The 17,591-nt window shown below is 42.1% G+C and overlaps 1 protein-coding gene across 12 annotated transcripts in view; it reads left to right on the top strand.

Annotated features, from left to right (window-relative positions):
• IPCEF1 (interaction protein for cytohesin exchange factors 1) overlaps positions 1-17,021 on the top strand; it is a 167,893-nt gene extending 150,872 nt beyond the window's left edge. For all 12 annotated transcript variants that reach the window (XM_059889958.1, XM_024997091.2, XM_059889957.1 and 9 more), the window contains 2 exons: positions 4,169-4,362; positions 10,872-17,021. In XM_059889958.1, the coding sequence (XP_059745941.1) occupies positions 4,169-4,362; positions 10,872-11,078 (401 nt within the window). In that variant the 3' untranslated portion in view covers positions 11,079-17,021. The remainder of the gene's footprint in view (positions 1-4,168; positions 4,363-10,871) is intronic.
• Positions 17,022-17,591: the final 570 nt, after the last annotated feature.

Genomic DNA, 17,591 nt, shown 5'->3' with positions numbered 1-17,591 from the left:
ACTTAAAGGTAATATATATTCATAAAAATATATTAAATAATATAAGATTATCCAAATAAGCCATCTTCTTTTTCATTTAGGGAATGTACTTTATGCCATGCTATTCCAAGCTCCTAAAGCTTATTTTCATCCTTCCCAATTTACTGTCTGTCAAATTAGATATAAGATCTTATAATCATTTTACTCTGACATAATTACAAATTAACGTGCTAGTCAAAAATAATTTTATTTTCTATCACAGTCTTTAGTAGCACAACTGAGCATCTTGGTACACACAGAGAAAGTAACCATTCTGTTTATTTTTGTTGTATACTTATTTCACTGATTTCTTAAAATTTGTTAAATATATATTACTTTAAAAATACTGTGGTATTAAAAGCTATGTGAAAGTGTTAGTCACTCAGTCCTGTCTGACTCTTTGCAACTCCATGGACTGTAGCCCACCAGGCTCCTCTATCCATGGAATTCCCCAGGCAAGAATACTGGAGTGGGTAGCCATTCCCTTCTTCAGGGCATCTTCCCAATCCAGGGATTGAACCTGGGTCTCCTTCATTGCAGGCAGATTCTTTACTGTCTGAGCCACCAGGGAAGCCATAAAAGCTATATATCCGGACTTTATTTGAAGTAGAGTCCTGCCTGCCTATCTGTAAAAAAAAAAAAAAGATGTATAAAATTACTGTTATCTTGTGGGACTGAAAACTCGTGGAGTCCTCAATGCTAATGTTACCCTCTAGGAGTCAGATGTCTTTTAATTTCAATTTCTTAACACTTTTTAATGTCTCCAGCTTAACTCCAGGACTATTACCAAGCTTAGTATTTTTCCTATGCAGATGTCATCAGTTATCATGATAATCTTATTAAAGCCTAATTTTTAACAGCTTTATTGAGATATATTTCACGTATGCATGCTTGTTCAGTTGCTCAGTTGTATCCGACTCTTTGCGACCACATGCACTGTAGCCCACCAGGCTCCTCTGTCCATGAAATTTTTCAGGCAAGAATACTAGGGTGGGTTGCCATTTCCTTCTCCAGGGGATCTTCCTGGCCCTGGGACTGAAACTGTGTCTCTTGCTTCTTCTCATCGGCAGTTGGCTTCTTACACATACTGTAAAATTCACATATAAAAAACAGTTCAGTGGTTTTTAATATATTCATAGAGTTGTGCAACTCCACAGTCTGATGTGAAGTGTGTCACATCACACACAGGAAAACCCCATACGCATTAGCTGTCATTCCTGCTTGTCCCCTCCTCAGCCCCAGGCAACCACTAATCTACTTTCTGTCTCTATAGATTTGTTCTGGAAATTTTATTATAAATGGACAATATGGTATGTGCCTTTTGTGACTGGCTCCTTTTACTTCAAAGAATTTTTTGCAGTTCATCCATGTTTTTGTGTGTGTTAGTACTTCATTTCTTTTAATGACTAATACTCCATTCCCTGCATGTACCATATTGCAGCAATCGATGAACATTTATTTACACTGTTGCACCTTTTGTTTGTGTCTTTCATGACATTCATGCACAAGTTTTGTGTTAATGTATGTTTTTAATTTTCTTGAATACATAGTTAGAAATGGAATTGATGGGTCATATGGTGGCTCACAGTAAAGAATCTATTTGCAATGCAGGAGACACAGGAGACATGGGTTTGATCCCTGGGTCAGGAAGATCCCTGGAGGAGGGCATGGCAACCTGTTCCAATATTCTTGCCTGGAGAATCCTGTAGACAGAAGAGCCTGGTGGGCTACAGTCCACAGGGTTGCAAAGAGTCAGACATGACTGAAGCGATTTAGCACACACACATGATAAGTCTACAGTTAGAATTTTGAGAAACTGCCAGATTGTTTCCTAAAGTGGGGTCCATTTTACATTCCCACCAAGGACTTTAATGTTCTGGTTTCACCACACTTATGTCCTTTTTAATTTAGCCATCCTGGTGAGTGTGACACAGTATCTCATTGTGGTTTGGATTTGCATTTCTCTAATGACTAATGATACTGAGCATCCTTTCATGTGCTTATTGACAAAAGCCTACTTTTGATATCTGCACCAACTGAGCCAAAAAGTCTGTGTTCGAATGTAGTTTTGAATATTTCCCCCTTTTTTTTGATATTGTTTTGATAGAAAACAAAGAAGTTTATTGACCAGTACTATAATTTAATTGCAAAGTTAACCCAACATCTTTTCTCTCCATTTCATGAAAGAGTACTATGCATGCTTATGGACTTTCTGGTAGTAGAAGGGGGAAAAAACATTGCCTAAAGACACTTAATCTTACAAGAGTAAACTGTGAAGGAAGTGAGTGTGCTTAATTTTGATGCTCCTATACGACTATGGTATGACTTTTTTATCCCCTTTGGAGAGACTGTTTTTTAGTTCTCCTAAGGCCATGCTTTCTCTATGATCCTCTGTCAATCTTGTTCTCAGGACAGGAACCAAATCTCATGATTCCTGCATGTGTAGAAAAAACTAAGGACTGCATGGTAGAAAAAAAGTCTTATTGTCTATCTTTCCCAAGACTTTTCAGAGACCAAAGTGAATAATGGACTGAAGTTCTTAGTAAGAAATTAAAGCAGCGACAGGAGATGATTTTCTTTGAGTAAATTTCTATATCATTCGAGACTCTTTCAGTTGCGTATGACTGAAGACAACATCCAGAATACCTTAACAAAGGCAATGGATTGGCTCCCAGGGGCTCAGATGACATTAACAGTATCACCAAGATCCATGTCTTAATTGTATCCTATGGATTGGCTCCATTTTCATGACTCTTGGCATGATTCCTGGAATCTTCCAGGTCATATCATCACATTGCTCAGTTTAGGAAAACAAGGAGATTGATTCCCTGATACTCCAAACCGAAGTCTCAGAATTGAGTCTCTTTGGCCCCGTGGGCCTGATCTGAGACCCGTATGCATCCCTAGATCAGTGACTGTGGCTAGCACGATGGGACTGCCTAAATATATAGGGTCCCTCTGGATACCCGGGAGAATCACTCCAATGGAAGCATTTGGGCTGAGGCTGGCGAGGTGTGGTTAAGGAAGAGAATGGGGGTGTGTGGCATGAGAAATGATTATTATCTGCTCAAAGCCACAGACCACAGGCAGATTCCTTCTTTCAAAGGGCGGTTCTAGGAAGGACATTAAAAAGGAGTCTGGGACAATGGTTCTCATTATTTAGGGTGTATATTGGTTTGCAAAGGTTTTCCTCTCCCACCACTGTATTTGAGAAGCAGAGAACTTGTTTGGTTTCACATGTTCACAGGTGGAGAGGAATTTTTCCCTAGGATGAATCTTCCCCTGAGTCCCACTAATCTCTGATTTAGATGGTGTTTGGACGAGACTTAGAGTTGACTTAGAGTTTCAGACTTAAAGTCGATGTTGGAATGGGTTAAGACTTGTGGCGATGTTAGGATGAATGAATGTATTTCACCTGTGAGAGGGACATGAATTTTGGGAGGTTACGGGGTATATACTTCCAGGTAGTGCAAGTGGTAAAGAACTTGCCTGCCAGGGCAGGAGATGCAAGAGATACAGGTTCAAGCCCTGTGTGGGGAAGATCCCCTAGAGAAGAAAATGGCAACCCAATCTAGTATTCTTGCCTGAAAAATTCCATGGACAGAGGATCCTGGTGAGCTACAGTCCATGGGGCCACTAAGAGTCGGATGCAACTGAGCACACAGCACAGAGGGTGTACTGTGATGGGTTCAGTTTTGTCCTTCCAAAATCCCTGGGTTGAAGTCCTAACTGAATTCATCTCAACATCTCCAAAAGTCTGAATCCATTCCAATATCAACTCTAAGTTGACTCTGAGTCTCACCCAAATATCATCTAAATCAGAGATTGATGTCCCCCTAATCAATATGACTGGTGTCTATAGAAGGGGATATTGGGACACACAGACGTGCACACCATAAGACACCAAGTCAAGATAAGAGTCCTGCTGCCACAGCCAAGGAACCGTCAAAAGCTGGGGGAGAGGCTTGGAGCAGATCCTGCCCTAGAGCCTTCAAAGGGAACATGGGCTGTTGTGACAAATGTACGTCTCACCATTGTGGAGCCTGGAAGTCTAAGATGAAGGTGTCAGGAGGATCTTGTTTTAGGACCACAGTGTCAAATGTTCTGTCCTTGATTAACTGGGCGTATTGTTATGTTTTTATTTTAATAGAAGAGACAAAAGCCTCCGAAGATGATGAAATGGAGAAGCTCTACAAATCGTTAGAGCAAGCTAGTCTGTCTCCTCTTGGGGACCGACGACCTTCAACCAAAAAGGAGCTGAGAAAGTCCTTTGTCAAGCGGTGCAAGAATCCATCCATAAATGAGAAACTCCACAAAATACGAACTTTGAATAGCACATTAAAGGTAAGAAATTCCAGATTGTGGATGAACTCTGTGGATGTGGGGTGAGAAAATGCTGGTTTTGTGGAACAATCCATGCTAACCACGTGTGTTTATGTGGCTAGAGGGTGGGGAAAGGCAGTAAAGCCAATACAGTCTCTGTAGGGTGAGTTGACCCTTGACATTCCTAAAGCCCTAGGGAATGTGGTTTTTACAATAGGCCTTGATTTTTCCATTCACTCTGGCATAAAATCTCAAATATTAAGCTTCGAGATGGCAAGGATCATGTGTAATTTGTTTTTGTACCCTTCTACCTGGAATAATAAATGTTAGAGAGAGTCTGAGATACTTAACTGGCAGGAGTACACAGTAATATTTAATAAGATCTTGGGATTTCACCTGATTCATGAGAGGAGGCCATTCTTCTGTACTATATCCAGAAGAAAATGTCTACATTTTAGAGACAGCAAAGACTTAAGAGACTTCAAGCTGTTGGATTTGAAGCTACAAAACACCATGAGAGCTGGGCAGTGGGAAAGAGATACTTCCTGGTAGCAGGGGATTTCATCATGAGAATAAGGGTTAGTGTACAGGATGTACTGGAGCTATTTCTAGGGCCTCCTGTAACTGAAAGGGTTCTCTGTAGCAAGAGCATCCTGGTTTCACATTTAGACAACAGTACAAACAAGGGGAGGCCAGAAGAGTTTGTAAAATAGTTCTGAATTAGCAGAAGATTTATAGATTCTGAAAAGCCTTGACAGACCTGAAATTTAATTCCGTTTTGTACATGTCCTTTTGTATCATATGAATGTGAATCCCTTTCCGGGAAGAAATGTCAGCAAGCAAAAAGACAAGGCTACCAAAGATGACTGAGTAACTCTTAGTCAGATGTCCCTGTTCATCTATAGAAAACTTAAGCACCCTAAAAACCTTGCTAAAATGAAGCTGAAAAATAAAAGGCAAAGGTACATTTTATTTATAGAAAGAAAACCCAAATGTGGAGAAATTTCCTTAGCATTTAATGATGAAAAACATCACTAGCACTCCTTTCAAAATCAAACATAATCTGTCATCATGGGTTGGCCAAAAATTTCATTGGGTTTTTCTTAGGATGTTACTGAAAAACCCGAATGAACTTTTTTGGCCAACTCAATATTTGCAGAGTTGTGGTTCTCTGTGACCTCTTGTTCTTCAGGCACTATAGCCACAGAATTGATGAATCCAACAGATTTTTCTTTTCTTCCCAGGTTTTAGTAATTACTAACTAGGTGACAAAAATACCCACAAACATAGCAGCTCCAGGTACTAGACATTTATTGTCTCACAGTTTCTGGGAGTCAGGACTTTGGGTGTGGCCTGGTTCAGTGTTTCTGCTTCCATGTCCCTCATGAGGCTATAATCCAGGCACCAGCTGGGGCTATCCACAGTCCTCCACTGTGGGAAGGTGTGCTTCTAAGCTTTTTCACAGCAGAGTTCAGTTCCTTACAGGTTGCTGGACTGACGGTCTCAGTTGTTCATTTGTTCACTGTCTATGGGCTGGAGGCCACCCCAGTTCCTTCCCATGTGGGTCTTTTCATAGAGCAGCTCTCAAAGTAAGAGCTGACTTCCTGCAGAGCGAGTAAGGTGGGGAGAGTGAGCAAGCAGGGTGGATCATACCCCAGCCTCAGGAGAGACGTGACATTGCTTTTACAGCGTTCTATTCATTAGAAGCAAATCGCTAGGTCAGCCTCCCTACAGTCAAGAAGGAGAATTACAGAAGGGCATGAATCCCAGGGAGCAAGGAATGCTGGATCATTTCAGGGGCTGTCTGCCCCACCCAGCTGCACTCTCTGAACATCACTGAAAAGAAGGCCTTTCCACAGATCCCTTAGGCTGGGGCTGATGAGATAGATTCCACGTTGTGTATTTCTGTGAACCTCCTACGAGGTCAGAGGGCAGGATGACGTAGAAATTGACCTTGTTGGAAAAAAAAAAAAATCAGCCTCTTCATTAGAGAATGATCATTTGGTACATGCATGCTTATTCATGTCAGAAAGCTATCAGAATAATTTTCTTTTAACTATCTTAACATTTTTTTTCCATTTATTTATTGGCTACACTAGGTCTCCATTGCTGCATGTAGGCTACTCTCAAGTTGCCGTGCATAGGCTTCTCATCACAGTGACTTTTCTTGCTGTGGAGCATGGGCTCCGGACGTGTGGGCTTTATTAGGTGCAGCACACAGGTTCAGTAGTTGTAGCTCTCAGGCTCTAGGGCTCAGTAGTTGCCGCACATGGGCTTAGTTGTCCTGGGCCATGTGGGATCTTCCTGGACCAGAGACTGAACCCATGTCCCCTGCATTGTCAGGGGGATTCTTAACCACTCCACCACCAGGGGAGTTCTGTCTTTAAAACTCAAGCTGTTAGGATAGTGGTCACCTTTGAGGAAAAGGTGAGGATATATACTGAGTAGGACCACAGTAAAGCTTTTGAAGTGCCAGATAAGAGTCTTTCCTTGACTGTGACAGTGGTTACACAAATGTGCTCTTTTTGTGATGATTTTATTAAGCACAGACTTTATATGTACATTTTGCTCTGTGTATATTACATTGCAATATAAATATATAAAAAAATACTTCAAAGCTGGAGTGTGGACAAGCCAAAAAAAAGAACAGTTTCATGCAGAAGCAAGCAAACTATTTTAATAATAATGTTTATAGTAGTGTAGGCACATTCCAGAAATAAAGAAAAATTCTTGCACGGGGATTGTATTGGAATGAATACTCTCTATAGAAATTCTTTTAGGAAGTTGAGCAAACTATTGTGTCGCACACTAGAGATCTTTAGATCTTTAAGAGTCTCCGAGAGCTCCACCTTCCCTGACTTTTGGCTAAGCCTGTCTTTATTTTTAAATGAATGATTAATGAAATGATTAATGAGTCCAACTGAAACTTTCTCCGAAAACTACCCTCACTTGTATCTGAAGGGGAACAGACCTTTCTTTGCCCAACTGCTCTGATAGAATCCATTTCCAATGCTTAGGTCTTGATACAAACCATGCACTGAATAGTTGGAGTAAAAAAATGAAAGGATGATATTTTTCAGAACTCTATCAGACCCTGCCTGCCAGAAAACCAGAAGGATGTTGTAAAAGTAGTTCAAAGCATTCAGCAAGCCTCTTGCTCTACAGGGGAGAAGCAGGGCTTTTTGCCTGATGCTCTTGACCCTGGGTTGCCAAGTCTAGGAAGGAGCTCAGAGAGTTTTATTGTTTTGCTAATTTCCTTCCTCTCTATTCTTATCTACAGTTTTTTTCTTTTATCCATAAAGGAACTAACACAGACTTGAGCTGAATGGGAAGAAATTTGAATTATTTAGAGCTAGAAACCGTATGAGAAGTGTTAGCCCAAAGTTGAAGAGATCCTTTCCTAAAACCTTTTATCCCCTTTAGAGGGGTGGTGAATTCATTTTTGCCTTGAAAAAATCAGTTTTCCAAATTTTGTTGATTTGCCAAGATCTTAATTAATAATTTCTTCAATAGCATATTAGGATCACTCTCTGGACAGATATCAAGATTTCTTAAGAACGAAGTGAAACTCCTTAAGTGACTACTTACCATAGTGCTATGGTAAGACTAGAGAATAGAAGCATATTTTTGGGTGGGAAAGATTGTTTTCTGAAGTGTTGATGTTGGACTCAGAGAGAAAACTGCCTTGGCTTTGCTTGACTTTCTGGCAGTCCTTCCTAGTTACCCACTTTACTTACTAACCTTTCTTTCCTCTGTTTCTTGGTCTTGGCCAACCTCCTGGGTATTCCTCTTTGGTTACTTTCCTTCTGCACAGTTTTTCTCTCCTTCCTGAAACCCCAAAGTATCTTTTAACCTCCGTTTATCACCACACCCTTGCTTTTGTGATTCAAAATGATAAATCTCACTACTCAGATTACTATGTGTGTGAACCTTTTCCCTTGAAATGCATGTTACTCCAGTCAATTTAGAAACAGGAAAAGAAGAAGACAAGAAAATATAATAAAACACTCCAAATAAAGCATAAGTTAAAGCTGAATGTAGAGCACAAACAATACATTCATGTGCCAGTGGGTCTAAAAGAGGAGGCACAAGGACATTGGAAGCAGAGAAGGGGGTCAAGGAAGGGCTTGTATGATAAATAAGAGCATATGAGTACGCCAGTGAGAATGATCACCTGCAGATGGGAAACTGATGAGTCACAGGAAAGGGGTGAGAATTGCTGGAGAAAATTTCCTAAATGTACGAAAGAACATGCTTTTACAAGTAGAGAGATGGGTCTTTGCTGGAAGCACAGACATTTCACCCAAGTGAACAGGAAGGAAGGCAGCATGTACTTGTGCTGATGTAGATAGAAGGCAATAGGAGCTTGGGAGAACTACTCTTCTGATTGTTTCCATTTCCTCAAAAAAATAAAGAGCAGGGTCCTCAGCTACAGGGGAGGATTGGGGAGGAGATCTGAGCAGAAATGAGAAACTCTGAAATAGTCATTTAGGGGAGTGGGAGAAAAAAGGGATGAGAAAACACAGTTACTGAATAGTCGTGCAAGTCCACTTAATGGCAGTGGTCATGCATTTGAACTTGGACCAGTAAGCACAGCAGTGAATGCTTACCTATGCACATCCTGCCCCAGATTAGCAGAGATAGTTCATAACTGAATGTCTATCTGGCCCTCAGCACTGTGTGAGATTTGGGGAATGCAGGAATGAATAAAATATGTTCCTTGTCGCTTTCCTTAAGAAGCTTTAGAATAGACGACGTGACAGACCCATGAACATCTAAGTGTGATGTGGTAAGTTCTAAGAGGGTTCCAAGCATTGGAAGGCATGCAAGCATGAAAAAATCTTCTCAGTTCAATCTGGGGGTTCAGTTTTTTGGAGAGCATGATACCCGAAGTGAATGTACATTTATGAGCGGTAGTAAAATCCATTAAAAAAAAAAAAGAGATTGGCCAATGTTCCATGTGAAAATCACTCTAGGTATGAATTAGAGTCGACTAGGTGAAGGAGGTCCTCTGCCTGAAGTGAATGTACATTCATGAGCTGTAGTAAAATCCATTAAAAAACAAAAGAGAGAGAGAGGGAGATTGGGAAATATTCCATATGAAAATCACTCTAGGAATTAGAATCCACTAGGTGAAGAAGTGGAGAAGGAAATGGCAACCCACTCCAGTATTCTTGCCTAGAAAATCCTGTGGACAGAGGAGCCTGGTGGGCTGCTGTCCATAGGGTTGCACAGAGTCAGACACGACTGAAGCGACTTAGCATGCATGCGTGCATTGGAGAAGGAAATAGCAACCTGCTCCAGTATTCTTGCCTGGGGAATCCTAGGGATGGAAGAACGTGGTGGGCTGCCGTCTATGGGGTCGTGCAGAGTCGGACACGACTGAAGCGACTTATCAGCAGCAACAGCAGGTGAAGAAGGGTGTAGAAGGTCCTCTGTGTGACATGTCCTGGGGTGGTGAAGCAGCATTGTATGGGGGAGAAAACCCATGTCAATACTCCTAGAGAGGAAAGGAAAAAGCAAGTGGAGAATCAACAAATGGGCTCATGTCCGTGGAAACTTGGGTGAGAAGGGGAACCGTTAAGAGGACTCAGAATTTCAGGGGGACTCCCTGGACTGTTGGACAGAGGGTGGATACAAAGTGGGGACTGGGGGCAGGAACCTCACCTGGTAGGCTGTAGCAGCAGATTAAGGGTGATAGGTGAGACTTTATATCCCAAATTGGGATTACGGTCACAGAGATGGAGGAAGCAGGAATAGGTTTGTGATAAATATGTAGGCTGAGAAATCTTTTATTTTTTTTTTAATGTGGAAACTGATATGTCTTATGTCTCATTCCATTCCTTGACTATAGAAAAGTCCCCTGACCTGAGACAGACATTTCAGAAATGTGTGTCACTGGTTGCGGAGGAGGCAGGGTGAAATGATATGAATAGATTATTGGCGTCATTGAAATACGCATTGTTTGTATGGAAGTTTAATGATATCTTCTTTGAATAAAAAGATAGCCTACCTGTTTAGTCTGTATACATTAAATAAATGTGTGAAATTTATTTAAAATTAATACAATTTAATAGAAAATAAAAAAAGAGACATTTTGTACTGTCTTATGTCTTAGGATAAGTACTGTGTGGTCAACAACATGGTTATACAGTTATCCATCCCAGGAGGAATAAAGCTCACACTGAGATAGAAATATGACTGTGATGTGGAATACTGGATTAATCAGGAACATAGGAGACATAGGAGACCTTGGTTTTGTGTCCAGTTCTTCCCCCAAGCCTTGTGTGGGATGTTTACCTCTTTGTGCTTAGCTTATCTAAGCACAAAGGGCGGGTGTCCTGCCATGTCTCTTAGGATTGTTGTAGAAATTTGAATATTAGTGTGTAAAAACACTTTGATAATTTTACAGTCAAGGTATATGTGCATTTATTTGCAAAAGGCTAAAGATGGTTTATTGAAGTTAAGATAGCTATCACATCTCACCCTCCTCTCTCTCTGTGTCTCTTTTTATTTTCCTACTTGGACAGTGTAAAGAACACGACCTGGCCATGATTAACCAGCTGCTGGATGATCCGAAGCTGACAGCCAGAAAATATAGGGAGTGGAAGCTCATGAACACCCTGCTGATCCAGGACATCTATCAGCAACATCAGCAGAGGCGAACCCCCACGTCTGCCTCTGAAGGCTCCCCCCAGAAACCACCTTCCTCTGCCTGCCTTGAAAATTCAATTTGAGAACCAGCCAGGATGCTCTCCCCTCCTGTCTTACCCCTCAGGCAACTCTTCAAGACGTTGCGAGAGCTTAACATTTTTCCTTGTAAAGGAAAACTGAAACCCAGTTCCTGGAAACACCAGCTCCTCCTGGAGGGATGCGGTTGGGATGGAAACAAACGATGATGCTGCCTCACCAATTCCAGTGCTCCCATCGTACTGGAGGGATGGAGTTCAGCTGAGAAAACAGTGTCTGTGTTCCTTCTGGGACCCCTGACCATGCTGGGTTCTAGGTGGGATATGCAAACCATATTTTTTGTTTCTTGTTCTCAAGAGAAGGACAGCATTCCACGGGCAAAAGATCACTTTTGACCAGGGATACTTCTTCATAGAAATATTCAGTTTCCAAAAGAAGAATGTACATATTCCATCTGGTTGGGTAGCTGAGTTCCCCAAATCACCTTTTGAGTGGAGGAATGCTTTCTACAGAGCGCCCGGAGCAGGACAGATGTGGCATCGTGGATCCCCAAATCACCTTTTGAGTGGAGGAATGCTTTCCACAGAGCACCCAGAGCAGGACAGATGTGGCATCGTGGATCCCCAAATCACCTTTTGAGTGGAGGAATGCTTTCCACAGAGCGCCCGGAGCAGCACAGATGTGGCATCGTGGAGCCCAAATCCCTTGCCTTTGACCCAGAACGCTGGTGCCTTTCCCACGTGTTGAGAAATGCTTCGTAGCAAATGCTGTATGGGAACACTCAAGAAAGAGACGTGTTCTGTATTCCACTCATTCAAAGGACAGCTTCATATTTTCACACTTTGTCTGGGTTGGGGTCGGGGACCTGATTCATGTGTCCTTTCCACGGAACAGCTAAAGACAACTCTCTCATCACACTCGGACACCTCTATTCCAACCTAAGCTTTTCTGAACCAGGATGTAGTAATACATCCAGCGAGGAATGTTTCCCGCCATGGCCCTTGGGTGCGGTAGCTATGCATGGTATAAATGTACATCCAGGGAGTTCCCTGGTGGTTCAGTGGTTAGGACTCCATGCTCGCAGTGCCGAGGGCCCAGGTTCAACCCCTGGTTGGGGAATTAAGATCCCACAAAAAGCACAACATGGCCATTAAATAAATAAATGTGTATCCGCGATCCCCAGGATCCGTATTGACAAGGTGATTCTGGTGTCTGAAATTTACTCCAAAAAAAAAAAAAAAGAGTTAAAAGATGATTGTTTTATTTTTGTATGGTTATGTGTCACTGTGTCCTATGTGAATAGCTATCTATAATATGTTTGTTATTTAAAGATATTTATAGAAGTTTAGATTACTAATGTCTTACAAGAGGCTATATACTATGGTATGTTTTGTTCAGTATATATTTCAAAGTATATACTTTTTGCTTGAGAAAAATAGAAATACTATGGGTACATTGGAGTTATGATATTGCACTATAATATCTGAGGAATGCTCAGGAAATCTTGTGGGATAAATGTAGGGCATGCATTGCTAATAATAATCTTTATTTTCTGGCTTTTCTCTCTGCTTCTGTCTCTGTCACCAGAATGCTTAGGTTTCTATCTGTTGTAAACCATTCTCCTAACCAGAAAAGGACTTTCCTTTTACATCATCCCTTCTAGTAAATACACGTTAAGGTTTATGCCATTTATGCCCACACATCCTAAATCAAATGAAGCACAACTAATGCAGTCTTCTGAAGACTATTAGGCTAATACCCTTAAAGGAAACTCATTTTATTAGAGAAACAGAGGCAAGTCTCCACTCACTAATCACCATGAATACTTCTCTCCATAAGAATAACCACATCAGAGACCCATTTCAGCCTGACCTCGAGCAAATTGTCAACACAACCTCATTGGGTTTGTAGTGTCAGAGTGTGTGGCTTGACATTCAAATGGAAATACCCACCCCCCACCTCTGAATTTTATCTGCAAACTAAATGGAAATAGTTGTTGAAATTTTCCCTAAGCTTTACTAAGAGGTCTCAATACTTTGTAAACAAAAAACAACTTTAAACCAAACAAAAAGCACGTTGTAATACTAGAAGCTTCTGAGAGATAAAGGCCAAGCTGGTCAGTGTGACCCAGTGAGCATTTAGGTGCTGTTGCCCCAGGTAGAACTGGTAACCCTGAGAGAAGGAACCATTCAGGTCCTCAGGCTGGACCCTGAAGCTTCTGGTTTGAAGCCTGGTGTTTCATCCTCTTTACTCTAGAAATTATCATTGATTCTGCCTATAATTAGCAGCATCTGATTCTTCCTGTTTCCATTGCTTCCCCATTTCCCCCTCTATTTGCCATGATGTGATGGGCCCAGACGCCATGATCTTCGTTTTTTTGGATGTTGAGTTTTAAGCCAGCTTTTTCACTCTCCCTTTTCACTTTCATCAAGAGGCTCTTTAGTTCCTCTTTGCTTTCTGCCATAAGGGTGGTGTCATCTGGGTATCTGAGGTTATTGATATTTCTCCTGGCAATCTTGATTCCAGCTTGTGCTTCATCCAGCCTGGCATTTCGCATGATGACTCTGCATATAAGTTAAATAAGCAGGATGACAATACACAGCCTTGATGTACTTCTTTCCTAGTTTGGAACCAGCCCGTTGTTTCACGTCTGGTTCTAACTGTTGCTTCTTGACCTGCATACAGGTCAAATTCTTCCTGTAATCAGAAGGTGGATTGTTCAGGGTTTGCAATGGAAACAAAGTGGTGAGAAAAGCTGAAATAATCATGGAGGAAAGGATATTATGATATATGTTCTTCTGCCTTATTTCTCTTTAGTTTCCAGCACCACCCTATAAACGTCAAACCAGTTTTCCCCAGGTGGAAGTGCTTCAACAGCTTGCAGATATATTCTAATGCTTTACTGTGATTTTTTGTTAATATACATGTAACTGACCTTTTCAAGTCCATACCGCTTGATGGAGAAGCGCTTGATACCGCTCCCGGAGAAGGCAATGGCACCCCACTCCAGTGCTCTTGCCTGGAAAATCCTATGGATGGAGGAGCCTGGAAGGCTGCAGTCCATGGGGTCGCTGAGGGTTGGACACAACTGAGCGGCTTCACTTTCATTTTTCACTTTCATGCATTGGAAAAGGAAATGGCAACCCACTCCAGTGTTCTTGCCTGGAGAATCCCAGGGACGACGGAGCCTGGTGGGCTGCCATCTACGGGGTTGCACAGAGTCGGAGACGACTGAAGTGATTTAGCAGCAGTAGCAGGTACCACTCCAGTTTAAAGGCAAAATAGATCTGTGAGATGACTTGTCTTTCAGTTACTTTTCAAGGTGAAGTCAGTTGACACGTTTTTGCTTTGTTAGTTGAAACAGTTGCAGAACCCCCCATGAAAGTTAAAATTGAGTTGCAGGATTTTGCGCCCAGCTCTTCTAGACCAGACTCACTTGCTCACTTGTGACTTCCCTTCTGGGGATGTGTTCGCTCTGTGTTCTGCTGTGCTAGGAAGTAGTGGGGGCTGCAGCTCTGAGTTCCCACCTTCAGCTGTGGTTGAAGAGGAGGGCAAGAGAAGTAAGAAGAGGGGGGTGACTTTCTTCAGAAGTAACGCCAGTAAGTCTCTGGGCCTGAAGCCATTTTTTTCTGATCTGAGGGATACTGAGAAAATTGGATTACTTCCGATTTATTCCCGAGGACTGGACCATCTCTGAAATGGATTTGGGGCCATTTCATGTGGGTCTAAGGGGAGATTTCTACACCCATTGCTGTTTTCAAAGTTTACTGTTCCTCCCATACTGATCTGCTGCTGGGCTGGCTGTGGATTGGGGTGTAACTTATCATTCTGCTTCCTTTCCTTCCTTCTGTAAAGTACACTGCTTGTTAGGAGCTGTGAGATCCTTGGATAAAAGAGATCTGTGGTCAAGCGCTGTGGAACGGCACACCACCATGACCACTCAGGAAGTGGAGAAGCTCTGAGCATAACCGGGTCTGAACCCGCGGCACCTGGCGTGGCCTAGGATCTGGCTTGGACTCCTCTCGGGTTGTTGTGGGTCGGGGGCTGCTCCCTCCACTGTTTGCCTGGTGCGGGATGTGACGCTCTCACTGATTGGCCCACTGCAGGATCTGCTGAGTTGTGTCCCTCACATGGAGGACGTCTGTTGCTTTGAGCAATCCTTAGTTGTGTCACGGTCTCTGTGTCACACCCCAGGCCTACAGCCTTGGACAAAGACTCTAAAGCACACTATGGTGAAGACTGCAGGAAGCAAGCCTGGGCAAGCGGTTGTGCTGGAGTCAGAGGTCAAGGTGAAACGATGGTGCCTTAGATTTAAGTAGCACTTTGTAGTAGTTTGCAAATGGATGTATTTCAAGTTCCCCCTACCCCTCTGGAGGGGTCTCTGTAATATTGGGGATGGCTGTGGATTATCGTTCTTCCTTCTGGCCCAGGATGAGTGCCTTGGGGAGACCCCCACGTGGTGTGGCCAGGACGTGAGTCTCCCTCCATCTCTGCCTTGTGCAGTGGTGTGGGGACCAGCAGGTGAACTTGACTGTACGTGCCCTTGCACTGCCATGGGCACAGGGCCATGGTGGCTTCTCGGAGGTCATCCACCAAAAACCTGAGGGCCCCTGTTTCTTGAGTACAGTCTCTTCCTCGTGGCCTGAAAGTTTACCGTTCCTCCTGTACTGCTCTGCAGCTGGGCTGGCTGTGGATTGGGGCATAACTTATCATCCTGCTTCCTTTCCTTCCTTCCGTAAATTACACTGCTTGGTAGGAGCTGTGAGATCCTTGGATGAAAGAGATCTGTTTATTTTTCCTTTTTAAAATGTGTCAGGAGATACCAGACACTGAGCTTAGCGATTAAGGGTTAGGACCTTAAGTTCCTCTGAGTTCTTTTTTATGTAATTATGCTAATTTCCTCAGACAGCCTCTAAATCACAAGCAGTATCACAGAGGTGAACCAGACACTTAAAAGTCTTTTGAGGAGAGGTGCTGTACCAGTTCCAGCCATATGTAAATTTATGGACATATACCTCTTTGTATGATATTCCAATTGAAAGATAATATTTTGATGAAGTCCACAGAAGATTGAGTGAGTAATTTAGGTGCAGAAGGGGGCCACCCAATAGTCATTCTGTGTTGCAAAGCTGCCGTGTCTAAATGAAGTTTGAGGATGGATCTCCTCTTCGGTCTAATATTTGATATTTGATTGGGGTTTTCCAATTGGCTTCACCATCCAATTTTTTTTTTGAGGGGGGGAGTATAGTTATATATAAGAGAAATAGAGTCCTAGAAATGTGGAGTGACTGCCTACCTAGGGTTTTGTAATATGTCACAAAAATGGAAGCCCCCAAAACTAGATTTTAACAACTCATAGGAAATGGACTGAGGTGGATCAGTCATTCCTCTAGCACCCAGAGCTGCTGTCTCAGTGAACAAGAAAACGATCTCGTTTCTATGTGTTGTGAGACAGGAAGCCTTCTCTACATCTTCACCCTTGCACACATCACCACAGACCACAGAGAAAACGAAGAAGAAATGGATTCTACATTTTGAATAATACTTCTGTTTCTCGTGCTGTGAGAAGACTTCGCTGCCCTGTTTTGATATTTCTTTACCTTGAATCCAAAAGGGGACGCCTGCCCCAGGGAGATGATGAACATCTCATCATAAAGCCCAGGATTTTATTCCACCATGTCCTTTAATGTCCTTGCATGATGCGGATGTGACTTTTTGCACTGCATGATGTTTGGGGGCAAATGTTAATGTCAAAACGATACCTTCAATCTCATTGTACTCTCATCTCCCCTCTTGGAACAAACTGAAAAAAAAGAGGCATGACTCATTTCTCCTACTTTCTGTGTTTGAGGATGACTTTTCAGATAAAAATAAAAACAGAAGAAAATATGTCTAGTAAAATGACATGGGAAACAGTGGAAATGTTCTGTTCCTGTTCGTTTTCTGCCCTGCAATGTTGCTTGGTCAAAATAAAAGTTCCCTGGGAAGTATTGCGTGGCTGGGCTTTTATCGTCTACAAAGATTAGGGCGCCCTCTGGTGGCATCTTCAAAATAATTGCTTCTAGACGATTTTTAAATAAAAGAATTTTATTGAGAAATCTATTTCAACAATAACTCAGGTGGCCTTCTCCAGTGGTCTTCAGCTGACAGGTTTTCTCAATGCAGATATATTTATACTTTTCAAAATTGTTGATGCAAACAATTTAACTCGTCATTGTTATGTACCCACATCTTGTTTAGAGAATCTTAAAAATCTGCAGATTACAAAAATTACAACCAGTAGCACATAAGCTCCTTAAAACACATAAGATATGTTCGTGAAAAAGGGACAATGAAAATATTGAAGTAGCATCATAAATCGCCTTTATTCTGATCCACTGATGAAAGGAGGTTAGTTTGTGTTGAACTTAACACCTCCTTGACTGCTGTATACACAAAGTGTTTTATTTTTTTTCCTCCCTCCCTCCAAATTTTCACTTTACATGCTGAGTCTCATCCTCTTTTTCCTCTATCTGCTACCAGCAAGTCTGTCTATGCTCCCACACAGAAGCAGTAAAAAA

This window comes from Bos taurus, chromosome 9 (assembly GCF_002263795.3).
Source record: "Bos taurus isolate L1 Dominette 01449 registration number 42190680 breed Hereford chromosome 9, ARS-UCD2.0, whole genome shotgun sequence".
NCBI classification, from domain to species: Eukaryota; Metazoa; Chordata; class Mammalia; order Artiodactyla; family Bovidae; genus Bos; species Bos taurus.
The sequence above is the reverse complement of the archived record's forward strand: the minus strand, read 5'-3'. Positions and strand labels throughout refer to the sequence as shown.